Below are 18,146 nucleotides of genomic sequence, written 5' to 3' on the forward strand. Positions count from 1 at the left end.
GGTTTTGCCTAATCAGAGGGATGCAAATCCTGTCACCAAGAGAGCGCTCAAGGTGGCTTCCTACAAGAAGAGCTTCCGAGCCTGGGCTCGGGCTGCTTCTACCCCAGCAAACAGACTTGGCATCTTCCGGGCCTGTGAGCTCTCGCTCCCTGCAGAGCTCCCTCCCCAGAGGCTGTGGTTCACCTCACACTGGGATTTATAAAGCTGCTCTAAGGAGAAAGAAGTCACAAGCTGTGAATTTCCCCATCCCGGTGGCTTTAAGGATATTCAGAGCTGTGCAGCCACCACAGCTATCTAGTTCCAGGACACATCCATCACCCCAATGAAATCCCACAGCCATCAGCAGTCACTTTCATTCCTCCCTCCCCACCCCCTCTTCTGTCTCTAGATTTGCCTGTTCTGGACATTTCATGTAGATGGAATCCTACAATCCATGCCTTTTTGTGTCTGGCTTCTTTCATCCAGCTGACATTCAGATGCAATATTTAATTGTAGGGGAGGAACTCTGGAGGCCAGGCCTTGAGTCCCTCCCATGCTGCTTACTCACTATGTGATCTTGGCCAACCACTGGTTCATTCCTCTCCATCCCTGGCCTTTGGCCTCAGTTTCCACATCTGTAAAATGGGCAATAAGTAGGCCTATCTTACCCAGAGCTAATGGCTCTGGAGAGGGGGCTTTGTAAACTCTCAGGGCAACACCAACATGACTGGGCTTCCCTGGGCTGGGAGCCAAGCTTCAGTTTCTCACCCCAGCTATGGGGATTTGGACAAAATTAGTTAACTTTCTCTCAGCTCCTGGTGTTTTGCCTATAAAATGAGGATCCAGGTGTTATGAAGATAAAGTGAGATAAAGGTGTTCTCATGGGTTGAATACTGTTTCCTTCGTCCCAAATTCACACCCACGTGGGACCTCAGGATGTGACCTTACTTGGGAATAAGGCCTTTGCAGAAGTACTTAAGATGAGGCCATACTAGACCGAGGTGGGTCGCAATTCCAATGACTGAGGCCCTTATTAGAAAAGGGGAGGGCGCACAGAGACACAGGAGCAGAGACTGGAGTGATGCTCCTAGAAGCCAAGGGGCACTGGGGATTGCCTGGAGCCACCAGAAGCTGGAAGAGAGGCATGGAACAGAGTCTCCCTCAGGGCTGCTAAGAGGAACTAACCTGCTAGCACCTTGATTTTGGACTTCTGGCCTTCTGAACTAGGAGAGAATGTCTGTGGTGTCAAGCCGCCCCATCGGTGGTCCTTTGAAACCAACACGAGTGTTTTACTAGTTTCAAGTGCACACTCCCCTTTGAGGTTACCTTTCCCCCAGCAATGGAAGAGGGACTCTGTGCTCTCTCCAGGTCTCCTGGAGGCCACAGATGCCAGGAGGGGACAGACCTCATAAGAAAGAATGGAATATGCCATCTTCCAGAGTCTTAGAGGGTATTTTCAGGAGGATACTAAGGCCTTTCCCAAGGCCACGTAGCATGTTAGGGGCCCACCAGGCCCCCAGGGTATGTGCATCACAGGCCGATGGGGCTGGGTTTAAATGCCCCCCTCTACTGACTCCAGGCCGGGCTGCCCTGCTCCCCTCTTCCTTCCCCAGGCCCCAGAGTCAGGCAGATTCCCGGAGTCTCAGGCAAGGTTCAGAAGAGGCGGCAGGGCCCAGCTCCTGGCTTCCAGACAGCCCAGCCACCGAGCCCCTGTGTGGGAAAGTTGTTTATAGACCACCCTGAGAGATGGCCCAAGGCAGGGCTCCGAGTCTCCTCCGGACGCCTCCCTCCACACTGAGTCACTTGCACGGCCTACTCCGCGGGCCAGCGATGTCGCCTGTTTCCTCCCTCCAGTCCCGGCCCAGACCGAGGACGGCTGCACCACCCGTCCCATGCTGAGCCCACCACTGTCTTGTGCAACAGCAAAGTGGTGAAAGCAGAGCAGCTACTGCCAGCTGCTGACCCGGGGCCAGCCACCTCCCCATCGTCTCATGTGATCCCCAGCTCTAAGAAGACAAGGGAACCGAGGCCCCACAAGGTGGTACAGAAAACGGCTCAAGTTGACCCAGCTCACCCACGATGGAGCTGGGATTTAAACCCTGGAGAGATGCCTCTTCAGCCCAGACCTGCCCACCGCGGCCTCCAGACCAGACCATCGGATTCTTGCTCTGGAGTCTTCAAGAAAAGGTGAACACCGTCCTCAGCATTTTCAGCTGACCTGCACCCAGCGTTTTGCGGCTCATGAAAGGACTCCAGACGGAGGGGAAATGTGACATGTTCGAGAGAACACTCACGGCAGCAGCCCCATCTGTGAACTACCGGATTCTAAGGAGAACGAACCTTAGTCCTTACCTCGATTTTTAAAAAATACATCTTTATTGATTTCAGAGAAAGGAAAGGAGATCGAGAGATAGAAACAACAATGGTGAGTCATTGATCGGCTGCCTCCTGCACGCCCCCGACTGGGGATGGAGCCCGCAACCCGGGCATGTGCCCTGACTGGGAATCAAACCGCGATCTCCTGGATCCTAGGTCGATGCTCAACCGCTGAGCCACAGCGGCCGGGCCATACCTCCATTTTTTAACTTAATTTCATTTTTTTTGCTGTACACATGCACTCATGAGGCCTCGAAGCTGAAAGATGACATGAGGTTTTCTGCAGGGTCACTTCCCGCCCGATTACCCTCAGGAAGGCCATAAAACTGGGAAAAGCTGCGTCGACACACACACTCTCATCTTACCCTGAGAACATCTGCGTAACCTGACGACGTTTTCCATGCACTTTCTTGGTCTTCTCAACAGCTCTCCAAGCGGGCAGAGCGAGTTCCCAGGTGAAGGCACCAGGGTCAGAGCAGTCCCAGGACCGCTGGCCCCCAGCTCCCTCTGGGAGTGTCTCGTGGGCAGGCCAGCTGCGCTCCCTGCACCTGAGCTCTCAGAAAGGCCTTGCTTTGGGCTGACACTGTTCCTCTTTCCTGCACCCGACCAACGGCCTTCAGGGGCACAGCCGCACTGGCCCTGAGCTCTGTTAGCTCATGACTTTTGTAAGGGGTGGGTCTGGTGAGCCCCCTGCCCAGGTGGAAAGCCTTTGTCTTCCAAAGCACAGGGACAGCGAGTTTGACGTGGGAGCCCTGGCCCAGCACCCAGAGCCCTTCTCTTCGTAAATGGCCGTCGACACAGCAGGACAGCGCCGCCGCGGCCTGAATGCCCGGGACACGCTCAGGCCGGCCTCTGTCCCCCTGTAGACTGCAGGAGTTGGGGCTTTGTGACATCTACACTTAGGGTTTTGTTTTTACCCCCTCACACCCTGGCACCTTACTGATGCCCTCGCCGTCCCTGCCCCCTTTGTGCCTGCTCTTCACAGTGGCATTTGCACGCTTGGCCGAAGACGTTTGCTGGCCCACCTGCCCTGTCACCGCAGCATGAGCAGCCCCAGGGTGGGCTCTGGGCCTTCTCTGCTCCGGGCACCCAGCCCTCACCTGGCCCCGCGCGGGTGCTCCCTCCGGGTCTGCAGAGCAGAGGAACGAGCGCTCAGACCTGGGCTCACAGAGGGGAGCAGAGGGGAGCAGAGGGTCACAGTGCGACTTGCGTGGGGGGGGGGGTTATGCGGTGGAGATGAGCAGGGAGGTCGGAGAGGAGTGGGACGGTCATTTCCAGCAAACACTCTTAGGGCGGCCAGCCTGGCGCCTCCGCACCCATGAGCCACCCTCTGAGCTGGAGCAGAGACCCAGGGTTGAAGGTGGCTCCTGGCCTCACAGCAGCGCCAAGGATGAGTCTCAATTCCAAGGAGTGAGCCATTGTCCTGTGAAGGCACAACATCCAGGTGCTTCTGGAATATTCACCTAGCACAAGGAGGGACTGAAGGGAAACGTCAGGAAGCAAGGAGATGGGCTGGAGCCCCCTGTTGCAGACGTGCTCACCGCATGAGAGCCCAGAACCTGAGGGCAAGGAGGGGGCGAGCAGAGGTGAAAGGGCACTGGCGGGACCAACGCTAGACCGTTGCCTTCTCCCTGGAGAGAAACGGCCCGCGGGGCTCCTCTTTCCTTCAGCAGCAAGTGGAGACAGTCACAGGGACATCGCTTGCCGGAAGGACTAGTGACAAACTTGAGGACACTCAGCACGCGGGTGCTCCTTGCAGGATGCGCTGAATGGATTATGCTGGAGTCTGTCATCGTGAAGAACTTGCCAGATGTGACTAGAAAGGGGAGGAGACTGACTGCAGGCTTAGCAGCTGGAGGAATGAAAAGTGACCCTGTATGTCACCATGGGGACTGTGACCTTTGTGTCCCCAAGTCCTTCAAACTCCAGCTCACCTTCCCTTGAACATGCATGGAGCTCGGTCCAAGGCCAGCTGTACCTGGGGAATCCAGGCTTCCCGAGTCCCCCTGCTTCAGCACTAAGAACAATCCCAGGGAAGGTAGGCCTCCCCCCCACTGGGCCAAGCTGGTAGCCCTGGGTCCCCCCCCAGTCACCCCTTCGTGCCTTAGGGGCCGTCTCCGGGCTACAGTGTCCTCCTCACACACTCTACCCAAGTCCCCAGGGCCCAGGGGACTTCGATCGCTCTCGGCCTCCTCCCATCTTCTCCACATTATAGGGGGCTGTTGTCTCTTACGGACTCGGGGTTCCCTCACCCAGCCCTCAGTCCCCAGGATGCAGGCTCCCAGGCCCCCCTGACCAAGGTCTGCTTCCCATTTCCCATCCCCGTGAGCAACAGTGAGAGCACCCACGCACTTACTCATCTCGGTTACTTTCCATTCCACCCACGGGCGGGGCGCCCATGGCCTGGGCACAGTTGCCACAGAGTCACTTCCCCAAGGCCGGCCTACTCAGCCCTCATGAGTGGCCCGGGGGCAGCAACCATCTGGCCCATGGGACCCTGCCTGGGGCAGTCCGATGCTCCTCACAGGCTGTCCTCCCGGAGAGAGAGGCACAGCCCCCCCCACTCCCCATCCCCACCCCCCACCCGTGTCCCCTCAGAGCCTGTCTCCTGGTCTCTGCAAGTGAACCCGAGCTGGGGCTGGAAGACACCACCGAAGAGCAGCGCTTCCCAGAAACTGTCTGGTGTAAATTCACATCGAAGGGAGGGAAGCCAACCCCTGGCAAGACCCCAATCTGCAGCGCTGATGAGGAAATCCTGGGATTCGGAACCTCTCTCTGGTTAAAATCTACCCAAAAGAATGGCAGGCCGTCGCCTAACCTCTGCGTGACCACAAAAGGCCCAGCTCTCTCCTGAACTTGAAGGGACCTTCCACAGTTAAAGCCTAGTTTCCTCCGTAAGTCACACATCTGCTACTGATCCTTGAGGGGTTCTTGCTTTCCCGCTTCCACAATATTTTTTTAATTCATCTTTATTGTTGAGAGTATTACAGGCGCCTTCCCGTTCCCCCCACTGATCCCTCTCCACCCTGCCCGCCCCGCAAGGCCTGCCCCACACTATTCTGTGCCCACGGGCAGTGCCTTTGTACATACAGGTTCTCTGGCTGATCTCTTCCCACCACCCACCCCCTTCCCTCTGAGATCCCTCAGCCTGATCCATGCTTCTGTACCTCTGGATCTGTTTTGTTTCTCAGTTTATTTTGTTCATTAGGTTCCACAGATAAGTGAGATTGTGTGATACTTGTTTTTCTCTGACTGGCTTATTTCGCTTAGCATAATACTCTCCAGGCTGCTTCCACAATTTTATGATGTCCAGACACAAGAGAAAACTGCTAGCAAATCCAAAAGTACAATCTGTCTGCACTGAGGGGTCAGAGAAGGGAAACACCCTGAGAAGGCCAGAGTCTGAGGGCAAAGGGACATGTTCTGCTCCAGACAGGTTAGGTTCGTGGTGACACCAACAGGTGCAAATCGAGCTTCCACGAGGCAGGGCCAGGGTGCAGGGGGGCCCAGGGTGCAGGAGTGGGGGCTGGGGGCTGAGATTTGGGGCACCACCTCTCCGGAATCCCTGGTGTGGATTTGTCCTGTGTGTACTCTTTAGGAGCAAAGACAGAAGGCAAGCGGGTTCCGTTGAAGGATCTGAGGCCTGACTCCCCAAGAGAGCCAGAAATTTCCCACTGTCTGGACATGAGGCCTTGCGTGGTTCAGCTTGACGGACGCAGACCCAGCTCGGGAGTGGACCGCAGAGCTGCCAGGGAGGCTTAGGGAGAAAGTGCCTCTGATCTCGCTCAACCCAGGCCAGGGCGTGAGTCAGCCTTGTCCTGGCTCCCCGTTTGTTTAACGGGGTCGGCACTGATGGATTCCTGGCCACAGATCCCTCATGACCAAAATCCAAACGGGGACACTCGAGTCAGCTCCCATGGAAGCTGCTGCAGAGCCCCAGGCTCTCGGGGCGAAGCCATCACTAGGCATCTGCAGATGCCTGAGGCTCTCAGAGGTGCCAACGTATGGTGTGGTTTGGGTTTGTTTTCTTTTTTTTTGCCTTTTTAAATTTTTTTGTAAAGTTTTAAAACTTTGTTTTTCAGTTACAATTGGCACACAGTGGTACAGGTGTACAATGTAGGGATTAGACATTTATCTGCCTGACCAAGCGATCACCCCGAGTAGTGTAGCACCCAGCTAACACCATACATGGTTATTACAATATCATTGACTATATTCCCTGTGCCAAAATGTGCTCTGAGAGCACACTGGCCAATGTGCCTTTCTGGGGCCGGATCGTGCCGGCCCCCCCAGGATGTCAGCGAGGTGAGGAGGGAGATGGCCACTGAATCATCTCTCGCCCCAAAGCGCAAAGCAGTTTTTCTTACAAAACCACAGCTTGCTCCCCCGTCCGGAAGACTCACTTTTCGGCCATCCCTCCCATGACATCACTGGAGCAGAGGTTATGTAAGAAAGGCCACCCCATCTCCAAGCGCTTCCCAGAACAGAAAACACCTCCGAGGGCCGCTGCCGCCACCAGAAAACCCAGCCGAGGTCGGGAGAGCGTTCATTTCTTCCCAAGTAAGTAAATGACCATCTTTCTTTTCTCTTACAAGAGTAAAATGTAAGCGGAGACCCGTGTCTCTTAGAGAGAGAAAAAAATCTTCCTTTTTCAACTAAATATTGGCAGAATTTTTAGCTTTCTGTAAGTGTATATTTTTTTTTAAAAAAACAAAAAACCAAAACAAACATAATTCTAAATCAATTTAAGACACTTGTATTCCGTGCCTATTTTGGGTTTTAGCTGCTTTGCCAGGAGACGGGGGAAGGAGAGCGTTGGAACGGGCGTGGAGGTTCCAAAGGCTCTTTCTGTCCAGGTCATGGGCGTGGGGCCTGAACACAGCCCTCAGAGCCCCGCGTGGACGCTGGCCAGTTACCACCTACAAATCCTGATTTATCAAAATCAGACTGGTCTCCCCAGGATCGCTTACAATATTTCATACGGCCAACACTGGCTGGGTTATTTGTTGCTTGAAAATGGCCTGTTATTATGGGACCAGATCGCTATTCCTTAATATCTCAAATGCCTTTATCATCGCCTCACTGTTGACACTGGAATTAATTTGAAAAGGGCTGATTTGTTGAAGAAAGTCCTGCTGTGTCCTGAGCGCCACATGCCAATGTTAAAAATGTGCAGAACTCGGAAAATACCACATAGAAATTACACGCGTCGTCTCCAGTAGGCTTGCCCAGTGTCACCTCGGAGTTTTTCAAATAGGATCAAATATTACTAATAAGACCAATAGCTCCTGTTTACTGAACACCTACTATGTGCCAGGCAAATGTGAGAGCTAGAACTAAGAACCGGTGAAGGGAGATGTCTCCTCTCTGGCCAACTTTGTATTAAACGCAGGGCAGCTGGTAGGAGCAGACGCCGTGGCTGGGGCGCCTGGGGACACAGCCGGTCCCGCGGGCTGGAGGGCGGTGTCTGTTGAACCGACCAGGCTGGAGCTGAGGTCAGAGGTCAGAGCTCAGGCTGCAGTCCCCGATTTCCTGGGCAGGGTGAAGCTTTGCCCCCTGTTGCCGCCGTAACAAATTAGCACAAACTCAGTGGCTTGAAACGACGCACAGTTCGTGACAGCTCCGGAGGGCAGAAGTTCAAAATCAGTCACACTGAGCGAAAGTCAAGACGTTGACAGGGCTGTGCTCCTTCCGGAAGGTTCAGGGAGAACCCGTCCCTTCCTTTCTCCAGCCTCCGGAGGCTGCCCGAGCTCCTTGGCTCCTGGCCCCTTCCTCCACCTTCCGAGGCACCGACTCTGCCCCTCCCGCCCTCCTCTAACGCGGAAAAACGAAATCACTTCCACTTTCGATTCCGTTAGGCTCACCCCATAACACAGAGTCAACTCCCCATCTCGAGATCCGTAACTTAGTCACATCTGCAAAGTCCCTGCCACCACATAAGGTACCAACAGGTTCACAGGTGCCGGGGGCTCGGGTGGCGACATCTCCGGAGGCCGGTATTCTGCCGACCCTTCAGCCCCGCACCCCAGCTCGCCCTTTGGCCTGGTGGGGCCTGAGCAGCGCCTGCCTCTCACTGGCCTTGGGGTCTCTTAGGAAGACTCAGGAGCCAGGCCCCCTCCACTGCCCACCGAGAGCCACCCTTTCCCGCCCAGGCACCCCCGCTTCAGAGGGGATACGGACACCCTCCCTGCGTGTTCAGGGAAAGCTGGAGAAGGAAAGGGAGAGGCGCAAAGGGGACCACGTCCCTGGGCTCTCTCAGCCTCCCATGAATCCTCCTCCCTTTCTTGGGGTCCCTTCTTAAACTCCAGGTGCTTAAAGCCCCAAGGCTGGAGGCAAATGACAACTCCAAGCACCAGGCCCTCTTGGAACCCAGCCTTCTGGTTTTTTGTGTGTGTGTTTTTTTTAATATATCTTTATCGATTTCAGAGAGAGGAAGGGAGAGGGAGAGAGAGAGAGAGAGAAACATCAATGATGAGAGTCATTGATCGGCTGCCTCCTGCATGCCCCCCACTGGGGATGGAGCCCACAACCCGGGCATGTGCCCTGACCGGGAATCGAACCCCGATTGCCCGGATCTAGGTCAATGCTCAACCGCTGAGCCCCGCCTGCCGGGCAGCCTTCTGGAATTCAGCGTCTTAGTTTCCTAGTGCACTGGGTCCCGGGTCATCCCTGGCCTGTTCCATAGTCAGGAGCAGACCACGTGGAGGGGAGGTTGCTTCCCTCAGAGGGACCGGGACCCTCTGCCGTCACTGTTACTAGTACTATAGCTGTCATCGTGATTGCTGTGGTGGGATCACCCTCAAAGCCTTGGGTTTGATGTTTCACAACCTACCAGGGGGTTTACATGCGTGATCTCGCTCCAGCCTCACCGTGACTCTGCAATACGCACCCTTATTACCACTTTACAGATGAGGAAACTGAGGCTCAGAGGTACCTGCCCTGCCCAGCATCACACAGTTTGGTGGCCCAGGACTGAAGCCCAGGTTCCCTGACCCCAGGCCCATTCTCCTAATAGTCACAGCATGATGTATGAATAGCACCTGGACCCTGTGCTGGGCCAGAAAAAAGAGCTGCATACGAACGCACTGGCCCGTGTTGCCAGGCGAACCTGGGCACTTCTCCTCACCTCAGTGTGCTCATCGGTGCAATGGGCATAAGGATACCCAGGCCTCCTCCCAGGAGTGTTGTCAGGATCCCTCACCTAAAGCCCAGCTCGATCCTGGACCCGCAGCACATCCGTCCCCGGTGTGTCAGGGGTCAGGCCTGGGCCCCAGGGCCTCACCCCGCAGCCTCCCCGCACCTGCCGAGGAGGGCACCGCAAGGGAAGGCGTGCAGCCCAGTGGCAGCCTCAGGAAGGGGCTCGCAGGCCTGTGTGCGGGCCAGGGCGCTGCGGGGTGCCCCCGGGCATCTGAGGAGTCAGGTGCGCTGGGTGTCTTTGTTTCCTGTGGCTGCCGTCACCAATGACCACAAACTGGGTGTCGTAAAGCACAAGTTGGTTATATTATACTGATGGAGTTGTAACGTAGTTCAAGTCAAAAACTATTTTCAATAATGTTATGTATTTAGCTATTTATATATATACACACCAACACATTGGTTATATTATAGTAATAGAGTTATAAAGTAGTTTTAGTCAAAAACTTTTTTCAAAAAAAAAAAAGTCTTTAAAAATACATACATCCAGCCCCGCCCGTGTGGCTCGGTGGTGGAGTGTCGGCCCATGCACCAAGAGGTCGCCGGTTCGATTCCCGGTCAGGACACATGCCCGGGCTGTGGGCTCGATTCCCAGTAGGGGGCGTGCAGGAGGCGGCTGATTGATGTTTAGCTCATAGACATTTCTCTCTCTCCCCCCCTTCCTCTCTCTCTACAAAAAAAAAATCAATAAAAACCTAAAACATATATATCCGCATATATTAAAGCAAAAGAAAACCTTTATGTTAATTAACTGAACAATTAGAAATGACGTAAGCAAAGTAACTGCTCTCGGTACACAGCCGTGAGCTGTGATTGTTTCTTGGGCTCGTGCCTGACTCCGACGTGTCGCTGGCATTTTCCTGGAGAACATATTTTTCTTTCAATGCGATTTTATTATTTTTAATTGTTCCATATAATTGCTGAGGTCTTTTTCTTCTAATTTTACAGTTAATAAGTTTAAGCTAATACCTTCCATTGACTCTTTCCTTGGACCAGAATACATTTAATTAAGGTGCTGAGGGACCTGATAAGCTCTGGGCCAATTCTGACAAGAAATCCTCAAGCCCAGTTCTTTGCATGTGGAATTATGTAAATATTTCAGCCCAAGTGTGTTCCCAGGTGCGGCCTTTATACCTTAGGTCAGAGTTTCTTTTTTCAGCAAGTATATTTCCCAGGTGAAACTTTTCAAATCAAGTATAGCTATTTATAATTTCTAAGTGCTTCGTCAAATTTAGATGCTACAAATCAGACTGTCTCTGTCTCAATTCCATCTCTTTCCTGTGTAGAGTATGAGTTTATCCCATTGAAAAAATTCTTTCTACAAATGGAGATATTCCAAAGTTCGTTATAGGATTTTATTACAGGATTTTAAAATTAAATTTTGTGTGTCATTTGAGGTCTCATTTAATTTGATAATTTTCTCCCTTGCTCTTTCAGAAAAAGAAAAAATTTATTTTCTACATAAAAGCTTTGTTTAACTGTAATCAGCTAAAATCTTTCAAAGCTGATGATCTGGTCCTATATTTTTGAATATCTTGATTAAAGATTTCCAGTTGATTTGGAACAAAATGCAACTATTTAGAGATCTGTTTAACAAACAGTTTTATAACATTTTAGGGCACTTATACTCAGCATCTCCTAACATTGGTGATGGGCAGCCGAGAAGGAAAACACAGGCTTAAGTTGTTGGGTTTTTTTCAAATTCGCCAACTTCGTCACAAAAAGTCTGCAGTTCGGTACTATGCTTTAAAATTTTGCACCTCTTGTCAACTGCAACCTCCATTTCAGTTGGTGGGATGTGGAAACTTGTTCGTATGCAATTACGAATCGTGTGCAGCGTGACCTGTTCGAAATCCATTTGTGTTTCGTCGGCCTCTTATTTTAACAGCAGCGGCCTCGTGACGGTGACACCATGCCCTCCAAAGCGTGCATGCGTGTTGTCATCGCAAAATACAGCAACGTGACCTCCAGTGTGAACAATTTTAACCAACTCGAGACCAGCGTTCACAGAGAGCCCACATTTGGCTTCGCCAGAATGAACTTCTGAGATTTTGCTTTGATTCCATGAACCCATGAAAGAGTTGGGTCACGATTAGAATTGACCGATTATTTTTATTTGAAGAATCTGAGGATTCTGACACCAAAATGGCATGTGTCACAGTCTGTGCCGTTCTCATGGAGCTGACACGCACTCGATCAGCATCTCCCTTGTCATATGTGCATGAGATGAGCTGGGACCAAAAATGAGCTGAATTACCTTAAAGAACAGTCTCTTGGTCTAAGTGAGAAGTCACGCTTCATGGGGTGACTTGTAACAGCATCTCCTGCCGCTCTCTGGGTGCAGTCAATGTCCCTCCTGGGGCATGCGCCTTCAAAATCACTAATTTCTGCCCGGCCCGCATGGCTCAGTGGTTGAGCATCGACCTAGGATCCAGGAGATCATGGTTCGATTCCTGGGCAGGGCACCTGCCTGGGTTTCAGGCTCAATCCCGAGGGGCTGTGCAGGAGGCAGTGGATCAATGACTCTCTCATCATAGATCTTTCTCTCTCTCTCTCCCTCCCCCTTCCTCTCTCTGAAATCGATAAAGACATATATATATTTTTTAAATCACTAATTTCTGAAGTAGCAGCTTTGTGTTTAGACTTTCTAGTGGTCAGTGACATCCCTCCAGCCCCCATAGTGACGCAAACATCAACAAACATTTTGTGCAAGTTACGCCTTCATCACCAGCTGCTTTGAGAAACAGAAGTTCAGTACTTAAATTTTTGTTAAACCATCTTTTGGTGGTTTTAAAGTCCTGCGGCTTTAAATAGCATCCGTGAGATGACAGTTCCCACCTGTGGACCATTGTCTCAGAGCTGGTCTCTGAATACCCACCTCTCTTGTATATCTGATCGTCCCCTGGATTCCCCACTAGATGTCCAACAGATATCTCAACCCTGACATGTCCAAAAGTGAATTCCTGATCCCACCCCCCAAAAAGAAATCTCTCCATCTCACTCCATCATCTCCATTTCAGTTGATGAACTCAGACTCCAAACCTCCTCCACCTCTCACAACCAATCAATAGCCAATTGAAAAGCATGGTGGTTAGATGAGACTGATGAATGTCAGAGGGATGAGGAGGGCGGGTGGGTGGAGGGGGAGAGAGTAACCAAAGAATTTATGTGCATATATACACAACCCAAGGACATGGACAATGGTGGGGAGAGGGACTGGGGAGGGGGAAGGAACGGGGTGGAACGCGTCATTGGGGAGAAAAAGGGACATCTGTAATATTTTAAACAATAATAAAATTTTTTAAAAAAAGCATGGTGGTGCTACTTTCGAAAAACATCTAGACTCTGATCACATCTCCCCTCTAATGTATTTATTCAGCAGCTATATTGTTATTGACTCTCTGCATGTCTGCATCTCTCCCGACAGTGAGCACCTTCAGGCTGGGGACTGCTCTGTCCTGTCCCCTGAGTCTCTAGCACCTGGCCAAGTGCCAGCACAAAGTAGATGCTCATTAAATGCTTGTTAGACTGTTAATACTAATAACGTGGTTGTTAATAAGACTAATCGCCACCTTCTGTTGATTGCTTCCTCTATGCCCAGCAACCATGCCAAGCAGGATACAATTAGCTCCGATTTTAAAAAGAAAAGTCAGTGGGTCTACGTGACCCACACCAAGGGTTGTGCCAGGATTTGGACTTGGGTTTCAAAGCCCTGGCCCTTTCCTTTCTACCAGGACTTGGCAAACTTTTCCTCTTACGGGAACAGATGGTAAATATTTTGAGCCCTACAGGCCTCACGGCCACTGCCGCTCCGCTCCGCTGCTGGAACACAAGCAGCCGGGGACAATGCGGAAACGAACGGGTGCGGCCAGGTGTCGGTGCCACTTGATTTTCCAGAACCGCGTTAGCCACACGCTTGCTGTTCATTGCAGGTCCCTGCGGATGGCATCGCGGGCCCTCCTGGAGCTGCGGCCCTCCAACCAGAGCCAGGCGGTGCCTCCAAACGCCACGTCCTGCGACGATGCCGGGGAGGCCTGGGCCCTGCTGCACAGGGTGCTGCCCCCCTTCGTCGCCGCCATCTGCGCCTGCGGCCTGCTGGGGAACCTCTTCGTCCTGTCCGTCCTCCTCCTGCCCCGGCGGCGGCTCAGCGTGGCCGAGATCTACCTGGCCAACCTGGCCGCGTCCGACCTGGTCTTCGTCTTGGGCTTGCCCTTCTGGGCCCACAACATCCGGAACCACTTCAACTGGCCTTTCGGGGCCGCGCTCTGCCGCGCCGTCAACGGGGTGATCAAGGCCAACCTGTTCATCAGCATCTTCCTGGTGGTGGCCGTGAGCCGGGACCGCTACTGCGCGCTGGTGCACCCCATGGCCAGCCGGCGGCACCGGCGGCGGCGGCTGGCGCAGGTCACCTGCGCGCTCATCTGGGGCCTGGGGGGCCTGCTGAGCGTGCCCACGTTCCTGCTCCGCTCCGTCAGGGCCGTCCCGGAGCTGAACGTGTCGGCCTGCGTGCTGCTGCTCCCGCACGAGGCCTGGCACTACGTGAGGATCGTGGAGCTGAACGTGCTGGGCTTCCTCCTGCCGCTGGCCGCCATCGTCTTCTTCAACTTCCACATCCTGGCCTCCCTGCGGCGGCGGCTGGAGGTCAGGAGGACAAGCTGCGGGGGCCCCGGGGACGGCAAGACCGCGGCGCTGATCCTCACGCTCGTGGCCGCCTTCCTGGTCTGCTGGGCCCCCTACCACTTCTTTGCCTTCCTGGAGTTTCTGTTCCAGGTGCGGGCCATCCGAGGCTGCTTCTGGGAGGATTTCACCGACCTGGGCCTGCAGTGGGCCAACTTCTTTGCTTTCATCAACAGCTGCCTGAACCCCGTGATCTACGTCTTTGTGGGCCGGTTTTTCAGGACCAGGGTGTGGGAGCTTTATAAGAAATGCACCCCGAGAAGCCTTATGACGGTGTCCTTGTCTCGTAGGAAAGAAATCCTCCAGCTCTTCTGGCGGAATTACAACAGCAGCGAGCCAAGAACCCCGGCTTCCTGACCCGCTGTTTCTGACATTGCAGTAGGCTGGCCGTGCCCCCGAGGTCGCCAGGCCCGCAGTCCCCAGCCCCTGTGCGTGTTTTTATGGCAACAGGCACTCTGCGGATGCAACTAAACTAAAGGCCTTGAGAGGGGGAGATGGTCCTGGATTATTGGGGTGGCCCCAATATTGGTGTAATCACAAAAGCCCTTATAAAAGGGAAGCAGGAGAGTCAAAGGAGGCGACGTCGCAACAGAAGCAAGAGGCTGGGGTAAGGCAAGGAAGGGGCCACGAGCCAAGGACTGATGGCGCCCTCTAGAGGCCGGGAAGGGCAAGGGAATGGATTTCCCCTGCAGCCTGGGAGGAAGGAACCAGCCCTGCCCACTTCCCGACGACAGCCCAGTGAGACTGATCCTGGATGTCCGGCCTCCAGAAACATGAGATAATAAATTTATGTTGTTTTAAGGCACCAGGTTTGTGATCATTTGTTCCAACGGCAACGGGAAACTAATACAAGTTTCCAGTAAGAATCTCTTATTGCATTTCCACTTGCCCATCCAAAATTTTCTGGACTCACTGCTAGTTATATCATCTCTGTCTAGATGTTATAGCCAGACAGCCTACCCACAAGAACTTACCTAGATGTAAATAGTTACAGCATAAAAAATAAAATGAGAGGCCGCATGAGCACGCCACAGACCCGTACCTTGAGCATTCGGAGGGACCTGGAATGGGTGTCTTCTAGGGTTGTCAGAAGGGATGTTGTGACGGGAGTGAACTTGAGCTGAGTGTTACGAAGGGCAGATCTGAATTCGTGGAAGGAGGGAGGGAGGGAGGAAGGGCTGGTGGAGGTATAACCGAGAAAAGCGTGGGCTACGAGTGAAAAAAATGTTTATTGAACTCAGTACATCAGCATCCTTCTTGCTGCGAGACCCAGTGGTGAACCTACAAGTCTGCCTTCAAAGCAGCTCGTGGCAATAGGGACAATAACTAGGAGACTGTCACCATCAGGGTGAGAGAAGGTGCCCTGAGAATAGAGAAGGGGCGTCCTGCCTGGGTGCCAGGGAGGGGATGGTTAAAGAGGTTTCCCAGAGAAAGAGACATATGCGCTGAAAAGTGCTCCAGGCAGAAGAAACCAACCAGACCCAGGGGCAGGTGGGTTCAGCTCCAGGAGGGAGGATGAAAGAAGGTGACGTATGAGGTAGTCATTCGGGATTTGAGGTTTGAGGAGAAAGGAGATGTTGGGAGGACCTTCAATGGCCAAGGGCAGAGAGGAAAGCAGGGGTGTTCCAAGAGGCTTTGAGGGCCCGGCTGAAGCTAGGAGGCATGAATTTGGTGTGTGGATTGCTCAGTTCACACTGATGGCTCTCAGGCTACATTAATAGGAGTATAGCGTCTAAAACGAGGGAGGTGAAATCCCATTCAGCTTAGCGTTGCACAGGGTACATGAGGGGTACTGTGTCCAGCCCTTGGCAGATTTAGAAGAGGCTTTGCCAGATGGATGGCCATAGCTCAAGGCTCTTGGGGGTATCAGTGAGACTATGGGGAATGGCTGCATTAAGGGAGGAAATGAACATTAGGAGGTGAGGGAAGCAGAGTGACATTAATATGATTAAAAAACAGGCATAGTGGGAGCACATAGGTGATGGAGCAAGAAAAATAGGAGGCTGTAAGAATGTCTTGGTGGAACACTCCAAGGCGGAGCCAAGGACCAAGTGTGGCTATGGCGTTGGGTGGGCGGGACAGAGGGAAGGAGGTCGTTGGAGGAGAGACAGTTAAGGAATGGAAAAGCAGGGAATGGGATGTCCACTGGCGCCCTGCAGGCAAGCAGGGTGCTGGAGGGACCTGGGGAGGAGAAAGCCATGGGCAGGGTGCCAAGGTCAGGCTCCAAGGAATGGTGGGGAAGGGGAACAAGCAGCCTCTACTGCTGAGTGGGAGGGGCCGGTCCTCAAGGGACAGCAGCAAAGACCCAGATTCAGTGTTCCTGGAGCCTGCTGATGGGGTCTGAGAGGCTGGCAGGGGCTGGGCCACCTGGTCACCACCTTTGGGTGGGTGTTCCCGCCCCATAGGCTCCCTGGAGAGCAGAGATGGTTCAGGTGGCCTGGATGTAGGTCAAGAGGCAGGCTTCGGCCTGTGCACATTTAACTTGGACCTCATGGTATTGGAAAAAATGTTTTTGAGTTGGGCACCAATATTTAAATTCCACCTAAGAATCTAGATTTTAGGCTTCCCTTGAATAGTTGGAAGCTCTAGCAATGCTGAGTCTGCATTCATTCATTTGGTCATTCATTCAGCTGACATTGAGCATCTACTTTGGGCCAGGCACTGTTGCAGGCACTGAGAACACAGCATCCTGGTCCTCTTGCCATTGACCTCCTGGGGCTCCCCCAGGGCACCAATCATTGGGCGTTGAGTAGCTATGCCCCTGCCGACAGGACAGGAACCCCCTTCACTGGCCATACCCCCTCCCCAGGGGCGGTGACTGGAGTCACCCAGCTTGCTTGCCTCCAGCACCAAGGCAATTTCCAAGTCCCCGGGGAAGAAATCCAGTGAGCAGTGGCCTTGTAGCAAAGTGGCAAGAACAGGCCGGAAGATGAGGCAGGTAGAGCGAGTTGGAAGGGAACTGACCCAAATACACCTCCTTTCCTTCTAACTCAGCCCCTGCATTAAACTTGTGGCTTACAAAAATCCTTTCCCGAGGTTGCCAAGCAACCCGAATTCTAGAAGAGAAATCAGAACCTTGCTCAGAGGCCTGCGGTTCACCAGCAGACTGTCACCCGGGTCTCTGATGAGCCAGACATCTGATTTACGGGACACGCACCAGAGCACAGCCCAGCTCGGCAGCAGGGGAGAAACGGCAAACCCCACAGCGAGGGTTCTGTTGCCCTTCTCTTGGGAAGGTTAGTGTTCATTTGCAGAGGGAGGGGCTCCTGCTTTGGTTGAAAGGCTCGGTGCTGTGGGAAAAATTAGTATCTCGAGTCCCCATGGGCCTGGTGGACGTGCTCACCTGGAGTAGGTCACACCTGCGTCCAGGCCCAGGCCCACCTGGTGGCGCTGACACCTGGCACGGAGGGGAGAGTGAGCAGCCGTCCAGCAGCCTGGCGCCAGCGCCCACGTGGGCTCCCACTTTCTCTCTGAGATGTGAAGCTTCCTCTGCAACCCACTCCCTGCCTCCAGCCCACCACGCGAGCTCGCAGCTGCCCCCCGCCACCCACCACCCTGTCCGTTACGGGCGTGAGGAGCACTAAGCCTCCCAAGTCCCCGGGGGAGACTCCGGGGTGTTGCAATGGACACGGACACAGGCTGTTTCTCGTTCACCGGAGATGAGTCACGGGCTTGACGAGGAGCAGGTGGGGTGTCTTCTCCTACGCGCTGGAAGCGGCTCGAAATGTGATCCAAATGAGCACATGTGGAACTAGGGCCATCTGAGTAAAATCTGAAACATAGCAGTGTCGGTCTCTCGGTTGTGATATTGTCCCTACTTATGCCAGACGTTACCACTGGGGGAAACTGAGTAAAGAGCACAAGGGATCTCTCTGTGAATCCAATAAAAAGTTTAAAAAAGAAAATATTCTCAAGCTTAA

The 18,146-nt window shown here is 53.3% G+C and overlaps 1 protein-coding gene across 2 annotated transcripts in view; it reads left to right on the forward strand.

Annotated features, from left to right (window-relative positions):
* Nucleotides 1-15,030, forward strand: part of LOC308549016 (B2 bradykinin receptor-like) — a 43,168-nt gene extending 28,138 nt beyond the window's left edge. The window contains exons 1-2 of one of the 2 annotated variants that reach the window (XM_081121246.1): nucleotides 6,785-6,915; nucleotides 13,482-15,030. In XM_081121246.1, the coding sequence (XP_080977372.1) occupies nucleotides 13,492-14,583 (1,092 nt within the window). In that variant the 5' untranslated portion in view covers nucleotides 6,785-6,915; nucleotides 13,482-13,491 and the 3' untranslated portion in view covers nucleotides 14,584-15,030. Of the gene's footprint in view, nucleotides 1-6,784; nucleotides 6,916-13,481 lie in introns of those variants that run through there. The other variant, XM_081121245.1, reaches the window with a different exon arrangement.
* Nucleotides 15,031-18,146: the final 3,116 nt, after the last annotated feature.

Source organism: Miniopterus schreibersii (assembly GCF_964146895.1).
Source record: "Miniopterus schreibersii genome assembly, chromosome: 1".
Lineage (NCBI taxonomy): Eukaryota > Metazoa > Chordata > Mammalia > Chiroptera > Miniopteridae > Miniopterus > Miniopterus schreibersii.